Here is an 18,538-nt window from a genome sequence, read left to right on the forward strand (position 1 = left end):
GATAATATTTGGTTCCATGAAATCTGATTGAATTTCAATACACAAATACTAACACAGTGCACGGTTCTGCAGGCACGATATTTGGAGTTGTGTTGATGGTGACAAATGGTTTTATGTGATTATCTGTTTGAAGGTGGTTTGAAGTTACTTCTACATTTCTTTTCAGGTTGAGAAAGCTCAAAACTCAAAGGGATTAGATTTGGATCGGTCTCTCATTTGTGAAAGTGATGCAACCATTTTAGATCAGAGAGTGTCAGTATCGTCTGGTCCCAGCACAGCTCCTCACGAAGAGGTGAAAACATTCCACCAATTTGAGTTCTCATTTTCACCGCCTCTACAGTTTTTTAAGGATGATTCATTCAAAACCCATAGAGCCATCACACCCAATTTACAAGAATCCCCTCTGCAAAACACCCTCACATCCGAGTCCTCGTACTTCATCATGCCTTCCCCTAGAAGCAGTGACTTGTTTTCACCAATGTCCAGTGACAGACTTGTACCACCCGACTACCATGCCGTGGTTTCAGACTATGGGCAGAGACCTTCAGATCTCAGCCAGGTGTCCCCTACTGATCTGAGTCCAGTGTCTCCTGTGTTTAGTGACTTGTCATTGGATGTAGGAACCCCAAGGCACCCCACAACTCAGCAACGCCTGGTTCACACTGACAGCATCAAAAGTGAGGGCTCTGAGGGCTCCGAATTTTTTGATTGCAGACAAGCTTTATCTGATGCCTCTGAGCCTGAGCAAGAGGCAGAGGCTCTGAGGGCTGAGATACCCTTCCACATCGAGTCGCTTCCTGGAACTCCCAGCTTTGACTTCCTATCCAGCCAATATTACTCCAAGAGTGGCAGGAGACCTGTATCGATGGGCAGTGATGAACTTGAATTGCCCATTGTTCTAGAACCTGAAGAGATGTATGAGTGCGATGAAGAGAGAGAACTGGATTATGCGTACGCAGGTACTGTAGCCGAGGAGCTTCCCCCGAGAAAAGGGGATTATTATGATGACGATGAGGATTCCCTGGGCAGGGTAAGTGTGCATGAGTGCACCCTTGGCTTGTGCCCTGGCTTCCTCCAAAGAGACATTTACCTGAGCTGAACCTGCATTTGCAATCCAACCGTCTGCTAACACCAATTCAGCAGCATGGGATGCAATAAGCCTTGGGGCTCACTTCAAAGTAATGCATGGGCGTAACTTGTGTGTGCAGTGTGCAGTGTGCAGTTACAGAACTGCAGTGTGGTGGGGGTGTTATAATCCTTATAACGTTACAGCGGTATATGTAAGAGTTAACTCTAAATTTGCTGATAAATCAACATGGCGTGAAGGACTTTGCTGACATGGTTTGTTGTTACACATGCATATAGTGATGAGATATGTTTTCAGTCATACCTACCTTAGTACCAGGCTGTAGCATGGACTTTGATTAACCATTGTGCCTTCTTTCCATCTTCATCGACATCCATGAATCCATGTTTCATAATCAGTCATGATTCGTATAACACAATAGTATTTTGCAAAAGTGAAAGCAGATATTTAACCAACAGAACAAAGGAGATACATTATATTAAGAGGTTTACATTTACCATTCACAACGCCTACTACTCCAACTAACACATCTGAAGAGAAAAGAAGGAACAAACCAAACGAATGCTGTGCTTGGGGTTGGATGCCTGTAGCTGAACAAACTAGCAGTGCTAATACAACACACTCTGCTAGTGAGTGCAATAAAACCTCCAAGCAAAACTCAGTAATGTTTCTGTGACACCTCTAGGAGATAGCAGAGGAGCTAGGTTTTCTGTCTGATAGTTCAGAGGAGGAAATCCTGACCACGAGAGTGGTCCGTCGCAGAGTTATAATACAGGTACAGGATTGGGGTGTGTGTTGCTTGATTAGGGTCCTGCAGCCTAATTTTTTGTGGTGTGTTTAACGGGTTTATAGAGAGATGTTTTTTTTTTTTTAAAGCTTTTTTTAGTTTTGTCTTTGTTGCCACTCTCCTTGGTTTAATGTCCATGTTTCTAAAGCGGTTATTAACAATGATGAAAATACATTTTCCATAGGCCAGGAAAAGGGCAACAAATTATAGTACTTTCATCAGTTGTTGAGTTTCTGACTCTGTTTCCACGTATTATTTTCTGGCTTTACACTGTAAAAACTGAAATATGAGAAGTATTCTATGATATTTGGTTCAAATAGACTCATCTTACCCATGTATAGAAATTGTTCAGACAATTAAGATGTTATCCTGATTTTTACAGTGTAGGCCTATTGTGCATCCCATATCCCATTCATTATGACCCTTTGGGTTGCTATAACAAAACTGTGCATTACATTGGTAAACTACTCAATACTTCATCTTTGAGGTATAGTTGCAGGTTTAATGGGTTCCTCTCAGACTTTGTCAGTGTTGTGTGAAAGATGACGGAGTTGTATGTTTGTTCTGCAGGGTGACGAGATGCCAGAAATTCCTCCCCAGTCCGTGACTGAGGAGCAGTACACTGATGAACATGGGAACCTGGTGGTGAAGAAGGTAAACATTGTCTTATGAATGCACTTGTAAATAAATATGCTCCACAAATTAAAGTGGGAATAACACTGCTTGCTGCTTTCATCATATGGCAATAAAACATGATGAACACAGTTACATTTGACTGTGTAAAGCATCTCAGAGGACTCTATAGTTAGCATGATTGGAATGCCATTGAACAAGGGGACACAATACTTCTGATTTCCAACATCTGACATCAAACCCACCCTGTGATGAACTGTGTTCATCATGTTTCATTGTCATATGATAGATAGATAGATAGATAAAAAGTATCCATCTATCTATATATCTATCTATCTATCATATGGCAATGAAACATAATGAACACAGTTACATTTGTCTGTGTGAAGTATCTCAGAGGACTTTATAGTTAGCATGCTTGGCATGCCATTGAACAAGGGGACACAATACTCTGCTTTCCAACATCTGAAATTCCAACCCACCCTGGGTTAGGATGTACATTGCAACATTTACCTACATAGTACTTATTATGGCTGTAGATTGTAACGTCCTAAAGTGATGTTTACCTGTTCACCTTAGATCACAAGGAAAGTGATTCGTAAGTACACGTCTGCTGATGGAGTGGAGCGGGAGGACGTGACAATTGAGGGATCACCGCAGGAGAACGTAATGGTGGATGATGCGGACGGCTTCTCCAAAGTGGTGAAGAGGACAGTGATTCGGAGCGAGGGAGACCAGAGAGAGGTTAGTGTTACAGTTTGTCTCCACCATTAAAGTTCTTCTCCCGGAATTAATTAACCCTCTACAAACACATCTTCGTTCCTCAAAATGAAATTTATTTTTAATTTTGCCCTCATAATGGCTTGGATATAGCTCTATACGTTTGTCTTATGTATTATTCGCAGTGCTATGAATATGCAAAAAGCTACACCTGGCTTCTTCTCTAATAGTTCTTGTTTCGATGTAGCCTTATCTTAATGATATGTAAATCCTAATCCCGCAAGTTGACGGGATTGGTTAGGTATGTGACGTATGAAACCCAGACTGTCTGGTTCTGTGTTTTTGAGACGGTCATTGGTACACTGCAGTTCCAAGGTGGAAATACTAAGCCATGGTGTTGACTGCTTATTTCGCTCATGATATGTTGTGCATCATGCAAAACAACACCATATGGACATTAGCAAGGTTGAAAACGTGCTTTTCGCTGGGTCTTTAGAAAATGAAACTGGGAATGTGATCAGCTACATCAATGTGTTCAGATTAGAGATACCAGAGTGGCTTTTAGCTGCTAAATTGTCAGTTTAAATCTTTACAGACTTATTCAAGACCAGAGCTTTAAAGTTATTTATTCATAGTATTTTATTTAAGCCATTAGAATATGCTAATCTTCAAAAAATATGGGAAATCAGCTGACTCAGTGCATGAATAAATATAAGTTTTACTGTGTGAAACTGAAGTAAACACATAATTGATGAATAATTGATTGAAAAGACCAAAAAGAGACCAAACCAATTTACCTTGCATGTCATCTTCTCGCAGGTGACCGTCGCTGAGCCGTCAGCACTGGGAGCAGCCACAGCCTCAGATTTCGAGGCAGAGCATGTCCATGGGCGGAAAGTCAGCCGGGTTGTGAAGACTATGGTGGTGAAGGGCGAGCGCATGGAGAAGCAGATTGGTGACCCCTCGCTGGCGGCAGATCTCCCCTCGGCCAGAGACGACTTTGAAAAGGTTGGTGGCTAAATGACATTGCGCTGCATCTGTTTTATATACCAGTTGCCTTTCATGTAAATCATATGGCATTGGAGGTCAGTGATTTTTGATGAATGTGCTGATAATATCACTCTCTCTCCCTAGTCTTATTTTTTTATATTGTGTGTATATATATATATACGTATATAAACACACACTTTATTCCATGTAAAGTTCAATTAATCTGAATTGATAAAACATGTCTTTAAGAATTGAGATCATGAGAGGTGCCCATTTCTGTTCTTTTTGCTGCCTCTAGGCTTTGAGTTTCGCTGGGGGCTTTGGAAAAGTGCTTATGCCTCATTTAGTAGAAAAGGAGGTTGTGAAGGAAGATGGATCGGTGGTGAAAAGGTTGGGTGGCCGTTTGCCCTGAAGCATGACTCACCTATAGAAATAACACGTTTGGCCAGGGCATTCAGTGCAGTGCAGTGTGTGGCGTGTTTAAGAGAATGGTGTGGGATTACACAATTGTTGCATTAATATACAGGAGATTACCTACTTTTTGGTTTCCTCACTAATGGTCCTCCTTTTTTAGATGTGCTGGCCAGATAAATACATATTTTCATAGATTTTTTTGCAGGTCCATGGAGGCTGGTCTTTGCCTTAGAACAGGGGTTTTCAACTGACCCCCTGCAATGCCGTCGCACACCACCAGGGGGCCACGAACCCCTGGTTGAAATCCCCTGCCTTAGAAGGCTTAATCTCATGAGAATGTTGTGGGAAACTAATGACTTCACCTCTGCTGCTGATTTAGCCCTTCTATGGTCACAATCCTGAAAATTGACTGTGAATGTGATCTATGAGGCATGTTGTGTTATCAATACTAGAAAAACAACTATTTGTTAAGGATAGTCAATAATTATAATTCTGTGCATCTTGTTTTTTGAGTTTCACTGTTTTTGCATTGTTTCCACCAAAGAAAAGAGGTATAGATTTCAGTAGAAAACTGAGTATCTTTGATGTGTCAGTAGTTTCTTTCCAGGTCTCTATACACAAGAATATCCAAAGATAATCATTTTAGATTTTCACCACTAAAATCTCTAACCGCAACTTTAAAACGAGGAAACTCATAGAGTAGTTGTCAGATGCTCTCTGCTTGGCTTCAAACTCTCTCTCTCTCGCTCTCTCTCTCTCTCTCTCTCTCTCTCTCTCTCTCTCTCTCTCTCTTTCTTAAATTTCCCTCGGGATAACTAAAGTATCCATCTATCTATCTATCTATCTATCTATCTCAATCTCTATCTCTCTCTCACTCTGGCCCTAATATGTGTGTAATATCTTATTTGTCTGGTTGTTTTGCTTCTCCAGGACACGACTGCGTAAGACATGCACGCAGAAGAGGACTGTGATGAGGGACGGCCAGGGCAAGCACACTCACCTGGAGCGTCTGGAGGACACCCCCGAAGCCTTGCGACCCGACCACCTTCAGCAACACCTGCGCCTGCTCCTCCAGAGCTACTGCAAGAAGCGAGACGAAGAAGGGGAGGGCGAGAAGAAGGAGGAGGAGGAGGAGAAGGTGAAGGAGGAGAAGAAGCAGAAGAGGGAGGAGAAGGAGGACTGATGATATTGCCACTCGTTTGACGTTTCACTCCCCCAGGTGTGAATTGGTGGCTCTACCTCCAACCCATCCTTTTTGCTCCCTTCTGTGAATTATACATCCTGTCGTTCTTTCCAGCCAGGACCTTTCCCAGAACGCACTGCAGATTCTCGCCACCTTGCTCTTCCTCTTTGTTAACCTCAGCGCCTTCACCACTGCTTCGCAAATCCTGGAATGTTATCTTTGATTTTCGGTTTGATTGATCATGTCACTCTTTTTGTCCCCTCTTTGGCAACAGATAGAACACTCTCTTTTTTCCATCGTCTATATGCTTTAATGCGATTTCTCCGTTTGCTCTCCTTTGATTTGCTCATTTTGTGACCAAAGATAGCTTATCCTGTTTTGTCTGCCGACTTAACGGAGACAACCATAGTTACCTTTTGCCGTGCTCTTTTCCTGCTTTTGGCTGCTGTGTTAGGAGGACTTAACAGACGTAAAAGAAGAGAAAAAAACTCAACTGTCAAAAATGGAAGGAAAAAGAACAGGAACGGGAGAACAAGTGGAAGGGTCGACTGGGATGCCGAAACTCATGCACAGTCCTTTTTTGCCGACGGACATTTTGTTCTTAGGAGGAGCCATCGCAGGGGGACTCCACTGAAACTCACTGCTCTGCTTCCTATACCTGCTGTACACACACCCACACTCAGCTAGCGTATCCCACATGATGCTCAAGCCCCCATGGATCACACAGAGAAAAAAAAACACAATACCTCCTCTCCCTCCCCCCATCAGTTGTTAGAGGAACCTGTCGTAATGATACAAACCTATTCTAACCAGAGCCTACAGGATGTGATCTGTTAGTCTGTGTATATGGCGTAATGGCCTCTGTACAGTGTGAGGAGTGTGTGGATTAAGAGGACACGATTACAAAGGAGAATGAATGTGATAGTGTGCTGTGTCATGACCCATAAATGAGTACTTTGCCTCACAATGACTTAGGGGGTGACGTTATAACCACTGCTTGCAAAGTGTGTTGCGTCTTTTTGAATGTTTCTGGAAATCAGAATTTCCTATGGTTTTTTTCCCCCCATCCAAGTCTGGGTGTTGGAGAAAAAAATGTGTATGGTGTCACAGAGTCCAAAGCCTTTCACACCTGGTTTGTAACCCCATCTTGTCTAGTTTGTCTAGTCAGACTGTCACTTTTTTCTGTGTGTCTGTGTCTCACTTTTGTATGTTTGTCATGTTCTTCAGAGCAAAGAGATATACAGTATCTGCATGTCTGTCTGTCTCTGTGAGTGTGTGTGAAAGTGTGTTTGTGCACGCGGTGCTCGTTCACCTCACCTCACCTCACCTCACTGACACTGCAAACCCCACCCCCATCCTCCAAATGGAAATAGTTATCATGATTGTTTCAGCTTCAGTTATTTTTTTAATCTGTGCTTTGTGCGAGAGCTCACAACATCCCTAGCAACAAACACATAACAATATACAAGCTTCTTCATCACCTCTCCCAACACACACACACACACTATCCCACTGCTGTTATCTTCTTGAGCTTGTGACTTCGGTTTCAATGCCCCTGGCCAAAGCCCTGAGACTGTGCCCATGCGTGTTGACAAGGCCTCCACTGACCGGATGTGGAGGGAAAGTGCGAATGTGGTCTAGTAGTTTTGGTTTGATTTTGTTTGTTGTTGTTTCTTTTGTTGTTTCTTTTTCTCTTTTCATTGTTGTTGCAAATGTTGTAAAATAAAAGCGTGATACCTCTCACACCATGGATCTGAGTTTGTAAGGTTACATTAGACAGCCCATTGAACCGAAGGAAGACCTAAAAGACTCCAGAATAGTCTAGACTAGAGGGCAGGGCAGTGTACCATTTGCTCTGTCTAGAAAGACAATATTACTTCATACTTGATTTTTTTTACAATGTAAAGGGATTTGCATATCAACATTTCAGATCGTTTAATACTAATGACTGACCACAACAAATGCTTTACTGTTACAGTTCCTCTTGATTTTACCAACTGGTCAGAGAAGACCATCGCAGTCCAATGCAATAGTTCAGAAGGTCAACATGTTGGTTATTCTAGACCAGTCACTGAAAGTTCAGCCCCCTGCTTTACAATAATCAAAATACCATTAACTTGTTACGAAACAACACATATTTGCAATATGGTAAGTGGAACTATATAACACACATGACAATAGTTCGGCTATGGGGTTTCTTGACTGACAACATAGCACAGGACCCTAATCCAAATTTGTATTTTACTCTTTCAGGTGAGGTTGAAGTCAAAGCACACCATAACCACGGGAAACCATGTTGACTTTCCAAACATGAAAAGCTAAGAAATCTGTTGAATTTATCAGTGGAGATAGAACATCTCAGCTTTAAGCGTCCTCCGTGAAAACCTGCCTTGGCTGTTTAAGCCACGTTAGATACAAACAACATGTACACTGGTTAGAGCGAAGACACCAAATCCTCAGTGTATTCATTCAATATGCAATATCAACTCTGTGTGTGTGTGTGTGTGTGTGAGGCAGATTTAACTTGTGTTACCTGTAGAGGGCGACTCCATGCTGGCTTGTAGATAGACACAGAGCATCTTTTCTTTTGACTGATATCTCATGTTCAGTTCATCTTCCTGGTGCTCATTTGCAATCCTCATCTGTATGGGTTCATGAATATGCATGTGAGATGTTTGTGTATGTGTGCGTGTGTGTGTGTGTTGGTGAAAATGCTTAGTATGAATCATTGTCCAAGTTCTCTGAGATGTCAGTTACGGCTTCCAATAGCAAAATAATATTAAAAGAATGAAAGTTAAATGGTTATGACATCTTACCTACTGTGTGTTACTGTGACCTGGGGTTGGCTTAAAGCATCTATGTGCAGTCAAGATTATATCCTACTCTTTGTGACAATACTATGGTTTTCCACATGGCTTCCAGAGTGTAAAAACATGATGGATGATGGATGAAGGAGAAATATGAACAAATGTTTTGATTGTTGAACAAAAAAAATAAGTTTCAGAACTGAGCAGCTTGTTACCATGGTGATGACAATTATACATAAATATATACAAGGGCATGTGATAGTAACTTAATACTGGGGGAATAAAAACAAAAAAGACAAAAAAAGGTCAAACAAGAAAAAAACAGCCCAGCAGCTGTATTATGTATATGACGGAAACAAATAAACTGTACATGTGTTCAACTCGTCTGGCTTACTCTTTCTCTACAGTCAAGAAAAGACTTCATATGTATGGCTAACTGTAAAAGACATCTCCTCAGGTCAACTCTAGTGGAGACAGAACACCCGTTTTAGCAAGTGACTGAAATGAAGTGGATGCCCCCCATAAACACCCAGTACGTGGGAATTGTTCTACAAATATGTAAAAATGATTAGAGAGGAGACACAGGTTTGGCAGAAATCACACATTTTATTTGAATATTTCTCAAATGTCTGTTCCCATGGTGACAGTAGATAGTTACACTGTCTATATTAAGTCATGACTTGAGCAAATAAAAAAAAAAACATATATGATGGGCAACACTAAAAGAGAAGAGAGAAAAGAAGAAAACTTTTCTGTGGAACCTCCCTGAGGGACTGGATGACGTTCTCTTCAGAAAACACACTGTAAAGCCAATGCAGTCACAAACAAACTCAAACTCTGATCATCTTTTGCTGCAGACAGTTCAGTAAATGGAAACTTCTCAGCACTGTATTTTAAAAAAACTTGAATTTAATCACTTTGAAATTCATTAATAACAAAAAAACTAATTTGACATGATTTAATTGATTTGTTTTTGTGGTACAATAAAACAATATTAAGGTAGTATATTTTGTGTGTGTGTCTGTGTGTGTGTGTGTGTGTGAGACACTGTGTCTAAACTGTAAAAACATAGTAATCCAGAAAACAAATTAAATAATTGTGACATCCCTCTTCTTTGACCCAGTGTGAAAACATACGTATGACTCTCCCACTAAATGACACACGTATGACTCTCCCACTAAATGACACACGTATGACTCTCCCACTAAATGAAATTGCTCAGCACTGTCCAACATACTTATGCAAAAGTCTTCCCACTTAGTAAGTAAGCCTTGTGGGTAGGATATTTGTTAATAAATTCACTATTCACCACTTTGCACCAAAAAATAAAACATCTAAATATATATTTCTTAATAACTTCACCCTAAATTAAGGGACGGACACATAGGGTGTGGTAAAGGGGCAAAGGAATTGTTTGTGTGTGTGTGTGTGTGTGTGTGTGTGGGGGGGGGGGGGTTGCTGAGGGTGGGGGTAGTGTGAGTTTGTGTGTGTGTGTGTGTGTGCGCGTGTGTGTGTGTGGGGGGGGGGGTAACCTTACGAGGACTACAGAGGTCTGGAGGGACCAAATAGGTGAATGAACTCATACAGTGCCTATCATTACCAAGGAACAGAGGTGAAGAGGACAGAAATGAACACAACCTGGAGAGAAACAATGAGTGTCAATGAATTTTTGCAATATAAAAATACAGAAAACTAAAAAGAATACAAAATCAAAACAAGATCACTGAATTCACCATTAAAAAAAAACTTGTCCACGAGTTGTCCACAAGTTAAAGAACAAGACTTTGCTGTGGCATACGGTACAAAGACCTATCTTACATTCCTTTCCTGTTAAAACATTTAACTTCTTTACAGTTATTTCTTGCCTGTGCGGCTGTGATGATGGAACCAAGCATGTTCAGAACCTCTCCACTAAAAAGATGTTTTTGTTTTGTTGTAGTTGTCATTTAAGAAGGAACCATGTTTGCTTGACCATCTTGAGATGCAGCACAACAGACTTGCATGAAACTCATAAACTAAGCTCACAGACTACTGTTAATACTCCAATGTGTAAAAGCAATAGTAGCACTTCATATTATTCACACAAAACGGCTCTAAACAACCAAAACCAAACAAGCAAAAAAAAAAAATTACCGAGCAAGCTTAAGATGTTTTTGCCATTCAGTTTGTATACTTAAAAAGTGTTGCCATATTGCACGTAATATGAAACGTATGTCGTATTTCTTAAAAGATGAGGACGTTATGCAGGCAGTGACTGTGATATGCTGGCGACTACCTCTGTGGTGAAATCGGTGATATCTGATGCGTGTCCCGCTAATCTGATTGATGGAAACAGTCACACTGCTCACTTACCGCTTGCTATACACCAGTGCGGATGACAAGAGTGGTCAGTGAGCTTGGCAATATTGAAATTTGAACCTTGATTCCCCCTGTCTAGTGTGTAAGCTTGAAAGAACGGCACATGCCCAAGTGACTGAAAGGGATTTAGTTAAGTGTACAACGCAACTCGGCTCTCTGACAATTATCACAACACTTAAAATAGGAATAGGAAGTTATATGGGTTACGGTAATTACATGCTCTTTTGATTACTGCACTGCTATGAGAATGGATGTAAAAGCATCCACCCAAAATGACGCGCATCATCTCGACTTCAACAAAAAAGTAGACAATAATGATATCATGAGTTGGCCCACCCCGAATCTAGGTCCAGCAGTGATGATATGTAAACAAGACTCCCATTGGGTAGAGCAATCGCAGTGGGCGGGGTCAGGATGTGATCGAGACTGGATAGGCAGGATGAATGCTCAGCTGGCAGGAAGTGTTTTTCCTTGGTAACAGCAGTGTGGAGGCCATATTAGCTGTGAAACATGGGATATGAAGAGAGATTTGAGTGCAGACCAGACATGTTACCATTAAATATGCACTAACAGAAATAACAAAACCCAGGCAGCTACGTTAATTGCATTGCTTTTAACTTTATTTAGCAAGTGAAATATTTCGAATGAATTGCTTAAATGTACGCATTTATTTTGACAGCACTAATTTGTAGAGAGCAGCAACAGTGTGTTGTGAGAGGCGTACTTGGAGGGCACAGAAGGGGAGCCGGAACGATGGAAGTGGACGTTCTGCCACTTGCCGTCCCGACGGTGCCAGACGCGCGTCTCCTCGGACTGCATGGTGCGGGGCATGCCGTTGGCATCCATGTACTGGGTGAGGCGGATGTAGGCCACGCACGCCGCGTCCTCGCCGATCAGGTGCACGTGAGGGTTCAGCAGGATGGTGTGGATGGGCTTATGGCCCTTAGACAAAGCTGGGGAAGGAGGGGAGGAGACATGAGCCTTATCTACATGAGCCAAGAAGCATCTTCATGATGCAGAAATAATAATCGTTCATTGTGTCAACTGCTGCCAACTACCACTGAACTGACTAATCACTAATCATTAATCACTAATCAATAATCACTAATTATTTTGTCAGCAATGATAATAATAATAATACATCACGTGCCAGATGAACAGCTAGGCAGTGCAATAAGTGACCTTAATGACAAAGCCATTCAAACAGTTAAACGCGAAATAAATTAATTATTCCAAATCTATCGTATAATCATAAAAACTACAGCTAAAAGAGAGCTCTTTTGAGAGTGTCCGTTGGGTTCAGTGCCTGAGCCAATAAGTGCAGGCCTCTGGTGACTGGGGCTCTTTCATGGTTTCACTTTCCGCTCTGTGGCCGTGACTCAGCCCACAGTGAGACCACAGTGAGACCACAGTGAGACCACTATGAGACCACAGTGAGACCACAGTGAGACCACAGTGACAACACAGTGAGACCACAGTGACAACACAGTGAGACCACAGTGAGACCTCAGTGACAACACAGTGACAACACAGTGACAACACAGTGACAACACAGTGACACCACAGTGACACCACAGTGAGACCTCAGTGAGACCACTATGAGACCACAGTGAGACCACAGTGAGACCTCAGTGAGACCACTATGAGACCACAGTGAGACCACAGTGACAACACAGTGAGACCACTATGAGACCACAGTGAGACCACAGTGAGACCTCAGTGACACCACAGTGAGACCACAGTGACAACACAGTGACACCACAGTGAGACCTCAGTGAGACCACTATGAGACCACAGTGAGACCACAGTGAGACCTCAGTGAGACCACTATGAGACCACAGTGAGACCACAGTGAGACCTCAGTGAGACCACAGTGACAACACAGTGAGACCACAGTGACAACACAGTGAGACCACAGTGTCACCACAGTGAGACCTCAGTGAGACCACAGTGACACCACAGTGAGACCACAGTGTCACCACAGTGAGACCACAGTGAGACCTCAGTGACAACACAGTGAGACCACAGTGTCACCACAGTGAGACCACAGTGAGACCTCAGTGACAACACAGTGACACCACAGTGAGACCTCAGTGAGACCACTATGAGACCACAGTGAGACCACAGTGAGACCACAGTGACAACACAGTGAGACCACAGTGAGACCACAGTGAGACCTCAGTGACACCACAGTGAGACCTCAGTGAGACCTCAGTGACAACACAGTGAGACCTCAGTGACAACACAGTGAGACCTCAGTGAGACCACAGTGAGACCACAGTGAGACCACAGTGAGACCACAGTGACACCACAGTGAGACCTCAGTGAGACCACTATGAGACCACAGTGACACCACAGTGAGACCTCAGTGAGACCTCAGTGAGACCACAGTGAGACCACAGTGAGACCACAGTGACAACACAGTGAGACCACAGTGACACCACAGTGACAACACAGTGAGACCTCAGTGAGACCACAGTGAGACCACAGTGACAACACAGTGACACCACAGTGAGACCACAGTGACACCACAGTGACAACACAGTGAGACCACAGTGAGACCTCAGTGAGACCACAGTGAGACCACAGTGACACCACAGTGAGACCACAGTGAGACCACAGTGACAACACAGTGACACCACAGTGAGACCACAGTGAGACCTCAGTGAGACCACAGTGACACCACAGTGACAACACAGTGAGACCACAGTGACACCACAGTGACAACACAGTGAGACCTCAGTGAGACCACAGTGAGACCACAGTGACAACACAGTGACACCACAGTGAGACCACAGTGAGACCTCAGTGAGACCACAGTGACAACACAGTGACACCACAGTGAGACCTCAGTGAGACCTCAGTGAGACCTCAGTGAGACCTCAGTGACAACACAGTGAGACCACAGTGACACCACAGTGACACCACAGTGAGACCACAGTGACACCACAGTGAGACCACAGTGAGACCACAGTGTCACACTCTATGTCAAAGTCTCCAGTGGTGTGTTAAATGTAATTTCATTTTTGACTTATGGATTATTATTTGATACCACAATAATTTGACTTTATTGATAGTAAAGGTAGTTCATCTACCAAAATGTTATGCTCTATAGCCATATGTTACAAGTGGATGTTACCATTTTCAAAGTAGAATCGGTGGAAGTCGGTGCCTTCAACCAGGTTCCCCAAGGCCTCAGGTTCGAAAGAGGTCAGACCAGGGTCACAGATCTTCCTGAAAGGTCACAGAGGAAGTACAGTTAAGGAGAGGTTCCAGGGATATTGCCTAATCCCTGAAGTGACTTGGTGATCTGTGAGGGAGCTGTGAGAGGGGTGTGTAGGACTCACGTGTAGGCCTCAAAGTCTCCATTATTGATGGCCTCAATTAGCTGCTCAGTTACTTTAATGATCTCCTGTTTACGCGCTAGTGAAGAAAGAGAGAGAAAGAGAGAGAGAGAGAGAGAGAGAGAGAAAGAAAGAAAGAAAGAAAGAAAGAAAGAAAGAAAGAGAGAGAGAAAGAGAGAAAGAGAGAGAGAGAGAGAGAGAGAGAGAGAGAGAGAGAGAGAGAGAGAGAGATCAAGTAAAGATCAATTATCTGAATGGTCCAGATGCTCTTTGGTATTTTAAAAGATTGCAGTAGTAACCCGTAATCAATTAGTAGTAATCAATTAGGCAAGATCTGGAATGTAAACACAATGTAAAGGTTACAATGGAAAGGCTTTTGCAGATTGTGGGCCTCTGACTTAATCTAAAACAAACCACCATCTTTAGGCATCACAAGATTGACACAGGGAAAGTCCATCAGAAAGAGAGAAAACAAGACAAAAAACTAAACGCATGGACAATGACAGACAAACCAACAAATCAACAAATAAACAAACAAACAGATTTTAACAAACATTTACCTTTCATGGTTAACATGTAAGCTATGGGACAACAAAAGAGTAGAGTTTGGAACATGCAAGAACACTCCAGAGAGTTCTGTGAGAATGAGTGGTGATGGAAATGGAGAAGAGTGGAATGACACGCGTGCATTATGTCACAAGCACAAATCACAGTTATTAGGTCGGAAAGACAGTGAGCAGTGTTAGCGTCGGGATACATGTGAAGTGCGCTCTCTCTCTCTCTCTCTCTCTTTCTCTCTCTTTCTCTCTCCTTCTCTCTCTCCTTCTCTCTCTCTCTCTCCTTCTCTCTCCCCCTCCCTCTCCCTTCCTTATGAGTGACTGAATCATTCTGGGCTGTATGCCAACGAACACTTCATTAGAGTGCCTATGCATATAAATATAAAAGTCAGTGGGGCAGAAAATGGGGACTTATCCAAACAGATAGTGCCTATGGAGGCCGTAGATCTCCCAACATGAGAAAGGGCTTCTGCATTTGGCCAGTGAACATGTGACATGACATGATGTAATATATCGCTGACCTTACAACGTCCCTTGGATTGATTAAAGACGTCTCATTTGTGTTCTACACTGTTGTGAATGGATTATATGCTATGCAGAATTACATCCTCAGGTCCTACAAGTCAACAAAATAAAAGTCCCATTGTTTACCAATTTATAGCAACCACCGGCATTCACTATAACTTTGCCGAGTACCACTCACTGTGAGAGAACACACTAACTTTGAATGTTCTACTGAAACATTACTATATACATTACATATAGAACAATGTATACATAAGTACACATCATGCACTGTATACATCCTTATAAGGTATATAAGTATACTGTGCACATACAACATAAGTACTTTGTTGTCTGATCAGGGGACTTGCTTTCCTGTTCCATTTGGCCTTGTTTTAGTTCTCCTTTTTAGTTAAAAGCCTCCATGCAACATGTACTCCATTTCACTCTCGTCTGGAATGATGGCCAGAGTTTTTGGTTTGCGTTCTCTGTTTGTTTTCCTTTTTTTCACTCAGCTCTAGCTCCAGTGTGAAATGGCATCCTCACTCAAGCTCAGCTCTTGTTGAATAACACTACTTAGACTCACCCAAAACAAAATCAATTCCATGGACACCTAGAGGGCCTGGGTTTGGCAGATGCAATATTTTACAGCAAACAAAAAAAATGGGACGGACTAACAACCTGATCTTAGGATCAGTCATATGAGCTTCTGTAAGGCTGGCTGGAGTTAGGGTCATTCCAGGACACCAGACAGCTTGTGAAACTGTCTCCTTCCTTCCCCCTGACTGCCAAACACAGTATGTAGCCCAGACGTCTTGGACAATGTATCTAGTTGAATTCCTTTGTTTGTCTAGTTTCATATCTTCATGTTATTACAATACAAGCGATGCAGTGGATGCTGGGTACAATAGGGCTGTTGTCCTACATAGATCTGGCTTGCAAACTTTACATACACACGCACATGCACACACAGCCAAAAGCCAGTATGCAACACACCATTCCGTCTACAGGGGGCAGTATCTACTTTGATTTAAAACCCCAAATCCAGACTTATCTCTGCATCAGCCCACAAACTGCCTGTGTAAATCTACTAAAATAAATATATAAAAGAAAAAAGTAAAAGAAAAAACCACACCAGCCACTAACAAGCCCACTGGCCACTCCACTCACTGGACTCTGTGGCTGTCTTCTCTTGGAGAGATCTACTATCACTGGGTGGCTGGACAGTCTTAGGTGTCTTGTCTAGTCATGTACTGCCTAACACCATCAATAGATTTGGGGTGGTTACCCGTTCTGAACTGTGCTTGTATTAATATTATGCTCTGCAGGTTCAACTGCACTACGCAACGGCTGGGCTTTAGGGGCGGTGCTGTGTTCTGTGAAGCCTGGACTCTGTGGGCTTAAAGGGATAGTTCGGTTTTTAAGACATGAAGTTGTATGGCATCTACATCACCAGTGTAATGCAATACACGCTGACTTACCTCCGACAGCGTCCTGTGAGCAGAGTTCTCGTCCAGTTTTGGTCAAACCGAAAGTAGTCCGGCAGGTTTCTAGACCCAGGAAAATAAAACGTTTCTCTTCCCAAAACATTATGTGTTCAAAAGAGTGATATATTTGCATCCCAAAACCGTTGTAGTGGAAAACGTCACACCTCGTTATCACTTGGCCCTATTTTCAATACGCTCGATAATGCAATCTCACAGAGATCTTTGATTCGCGAAAGTTTGATTCACCAAAGTTGCCTGAGAGAAACGTCCATCACAGGAAAACGATGAAAACTGAGACAACATTTGATAAAATTTACATAAAGCATTGTTTTCCTGTGATGGACGTTTCTCTCAGGCAACTTTGGTGAATCAAACTTTCGCGAATCAACTTTCGCGAATCAAAGAGGTAGACTCTAGCTGTGCGATTGCATTATCGAGCGTATTGAAAATAGGGCCAAGTGATAACGAGGTGTGACTTTTTCCACTACAACGGTTTTGGGATGCAAATATATCACTCTTTTGAACACATAATGTTTTGGGAAGAGAAACGTTTTATTTTCCTGGGTCTAGAAACCTGCCGGACTACTTTCGGTTTGACCAAAACTGGACGAGAACTCTGCTCACAGGACGCTGTCGGAGGTAAGTCAGCGTGGATTGCATTACACTGGTGATGTAGATGCCATACAACTTCATGTCTTAAAAACCGAACTATCCCTTTAAGTCTATGCTTACGATAACCCCCTGTGATATTGGGAGGCTAATTGTAAAGGTAGCTCCTTGGCCATCTGTGGCTAGGGGGTTTATTAGGGGAGAGCTCATGGGGGCTAGCGTGTGTCTTGTCTGGAGGGGCTAGCGAGTGTCATGTCTGGGCTTCAGCAGGTTGCACTTACACTGTGTGCTGCTGTGGCTTGGACAGGCCCTGTGCGGCAAGAGTGCTTTGCCACGGCGGGCGATGGATGTGGACATGGATGGGGAGTGGACGGAGAGGAACACGACAAATGAGCAAACGAACAGGAGCAGGTAGGCGGCCACGAGCAGCCGCAGCAGGCCCTGGCATAGGGTGGCTGGGCTTGGCCAAACACTCGGGGAGTACCAGCACGAAGAGGAAGAAGAAGAGGAGGAGGATGACGAACGGGAGCAGGAGGGAAGGGAGGGACAGCGCCCCCTGGTGTAAGGGGGTGGTGGCGGAGTTGGAAAATGGGAGAGGGAGTGGTGGCTCAGTAGGAGACGTGGGGGGATGACTTTGTAGGGTCTAGCTATTATTTTTTTGTTGGGGGTTGGTAAGTAGGTATGTGTTTACAGTTGGAGGGGGTAAGGGGAGTAGTGGATAGAATAGAATAATGATGGGTGGATTCAAAAGAATAAGACAAATAAACACAAACAACAGATGGGAGAAAACAGATCAGAGGAAAAGAGGGGAAAAAAGAAGTAAGGACAAATTGAATGGAATGTAAGATGATATTGACTTAAAGAATGAGTACAACAACCAAGCATTTTCTTTTTGTTTTCAGCACTCCAAACTGAAAACAAAGAGTAGGAAAAACAACATGAGGAAAAGAACAACCTGAAAGACACAGAGATCCCAGCTCCCCATAACACAATCAACCTGCAAACCATGACCTGATTAACTGGCACTATTTGGAAGCAAATGTTGTGGGAGTTGAATG

At 42.9% G+C, this 18,538-nt stretch overlaps 2 protein-coding genes across 3 annotated transcripts in view; one reads left to right on the plus strand and one right to left on the minus strand.

Annotated features, from left to right (window-relative positions):
* Positions 1-7,557, plus strand: part of LOC308365401 (uncharacterized protein) — a gene marked incomplete at its 5' end in the record, with an annotated part of 90,393 nt that extends 82,836 nt beyond the window's left edge. For both annotated transcript variants that reach the window (XM_080838811.1, XM_080838810.1), the window contains 7 exons: positions 167-1,030; positions 1,773-1,862; positions 2,445-2,528; positions 3,087-3,251; positions 4,047-4,235; positions 4,516-4,607; positions 5,562-7,557. In XM_080838811.1, the coding sequence (XP_080694937.1) occupies positions 167-1,030; positions 1,773-1,862; positions 2,445-2,528; positions 3,087-3,251; positions 4,047-4,235; positions 4,516-4,607; positions 5,562-5,814 (1,737 nt within the window). In that variant the 3' untranslated portion in view covers positions 5,815-7,557. The remainder of the gene's footprint in view (positions 1-166; positions 1,031-1,772; positions 1,863-2,444; positions 2,529-3,086; positions 3,252-4,046; positions 4,236-4,515; positions 4,608-5,561) is intronic.
* Positions 7,558-11,367: 3,810 nt separating this feature from the next.
* LOC308365458 (calcium/calmodulin-dependent protein kinase type II delta 1 chain-like) overlaps positions 11,368-18,538 on the minus strand; it is a gene marked incomplete at its 5' end in the record, with an annotated part of 81,352 nt that continues 74,181 nt past the window's right edge. Inside the window, 5 exons of the mRNA XM_080838884.1 lie at positions 11,368-11,480; positions 11,704-11,932; positions 14,119-14,213; positions 14,327-14,402; positions 14,884-14,904. Coding sequence (XP_080695010.1) covers positions 11,477-11,480; positions 11,704-11,932; positions 14,119-14,213; positions 14,327-14,402; positions 14,884-14,904 — 425 coding nt within the window. The 3' untranslated portion in view covers positions 11,368-11,476. The remainder of the gene's footprint in view (positions 11,481-11,703; positions 11,933-14,118; positions 14,214-14,326; positions 14,403-14,883; positions 14,905-18,538) is intronic.

Source organism: Sprattus sprattus, assembly GCF_963457725.1.
Source record: "Sprattus sprattus genome assembly, chromosome: 5".
NCBI lineage: Eukaryota > Metazoa > Chordata > Actinopteri > Clupeiformes > Clupeidae > Sprattus > Sprattus sprattus.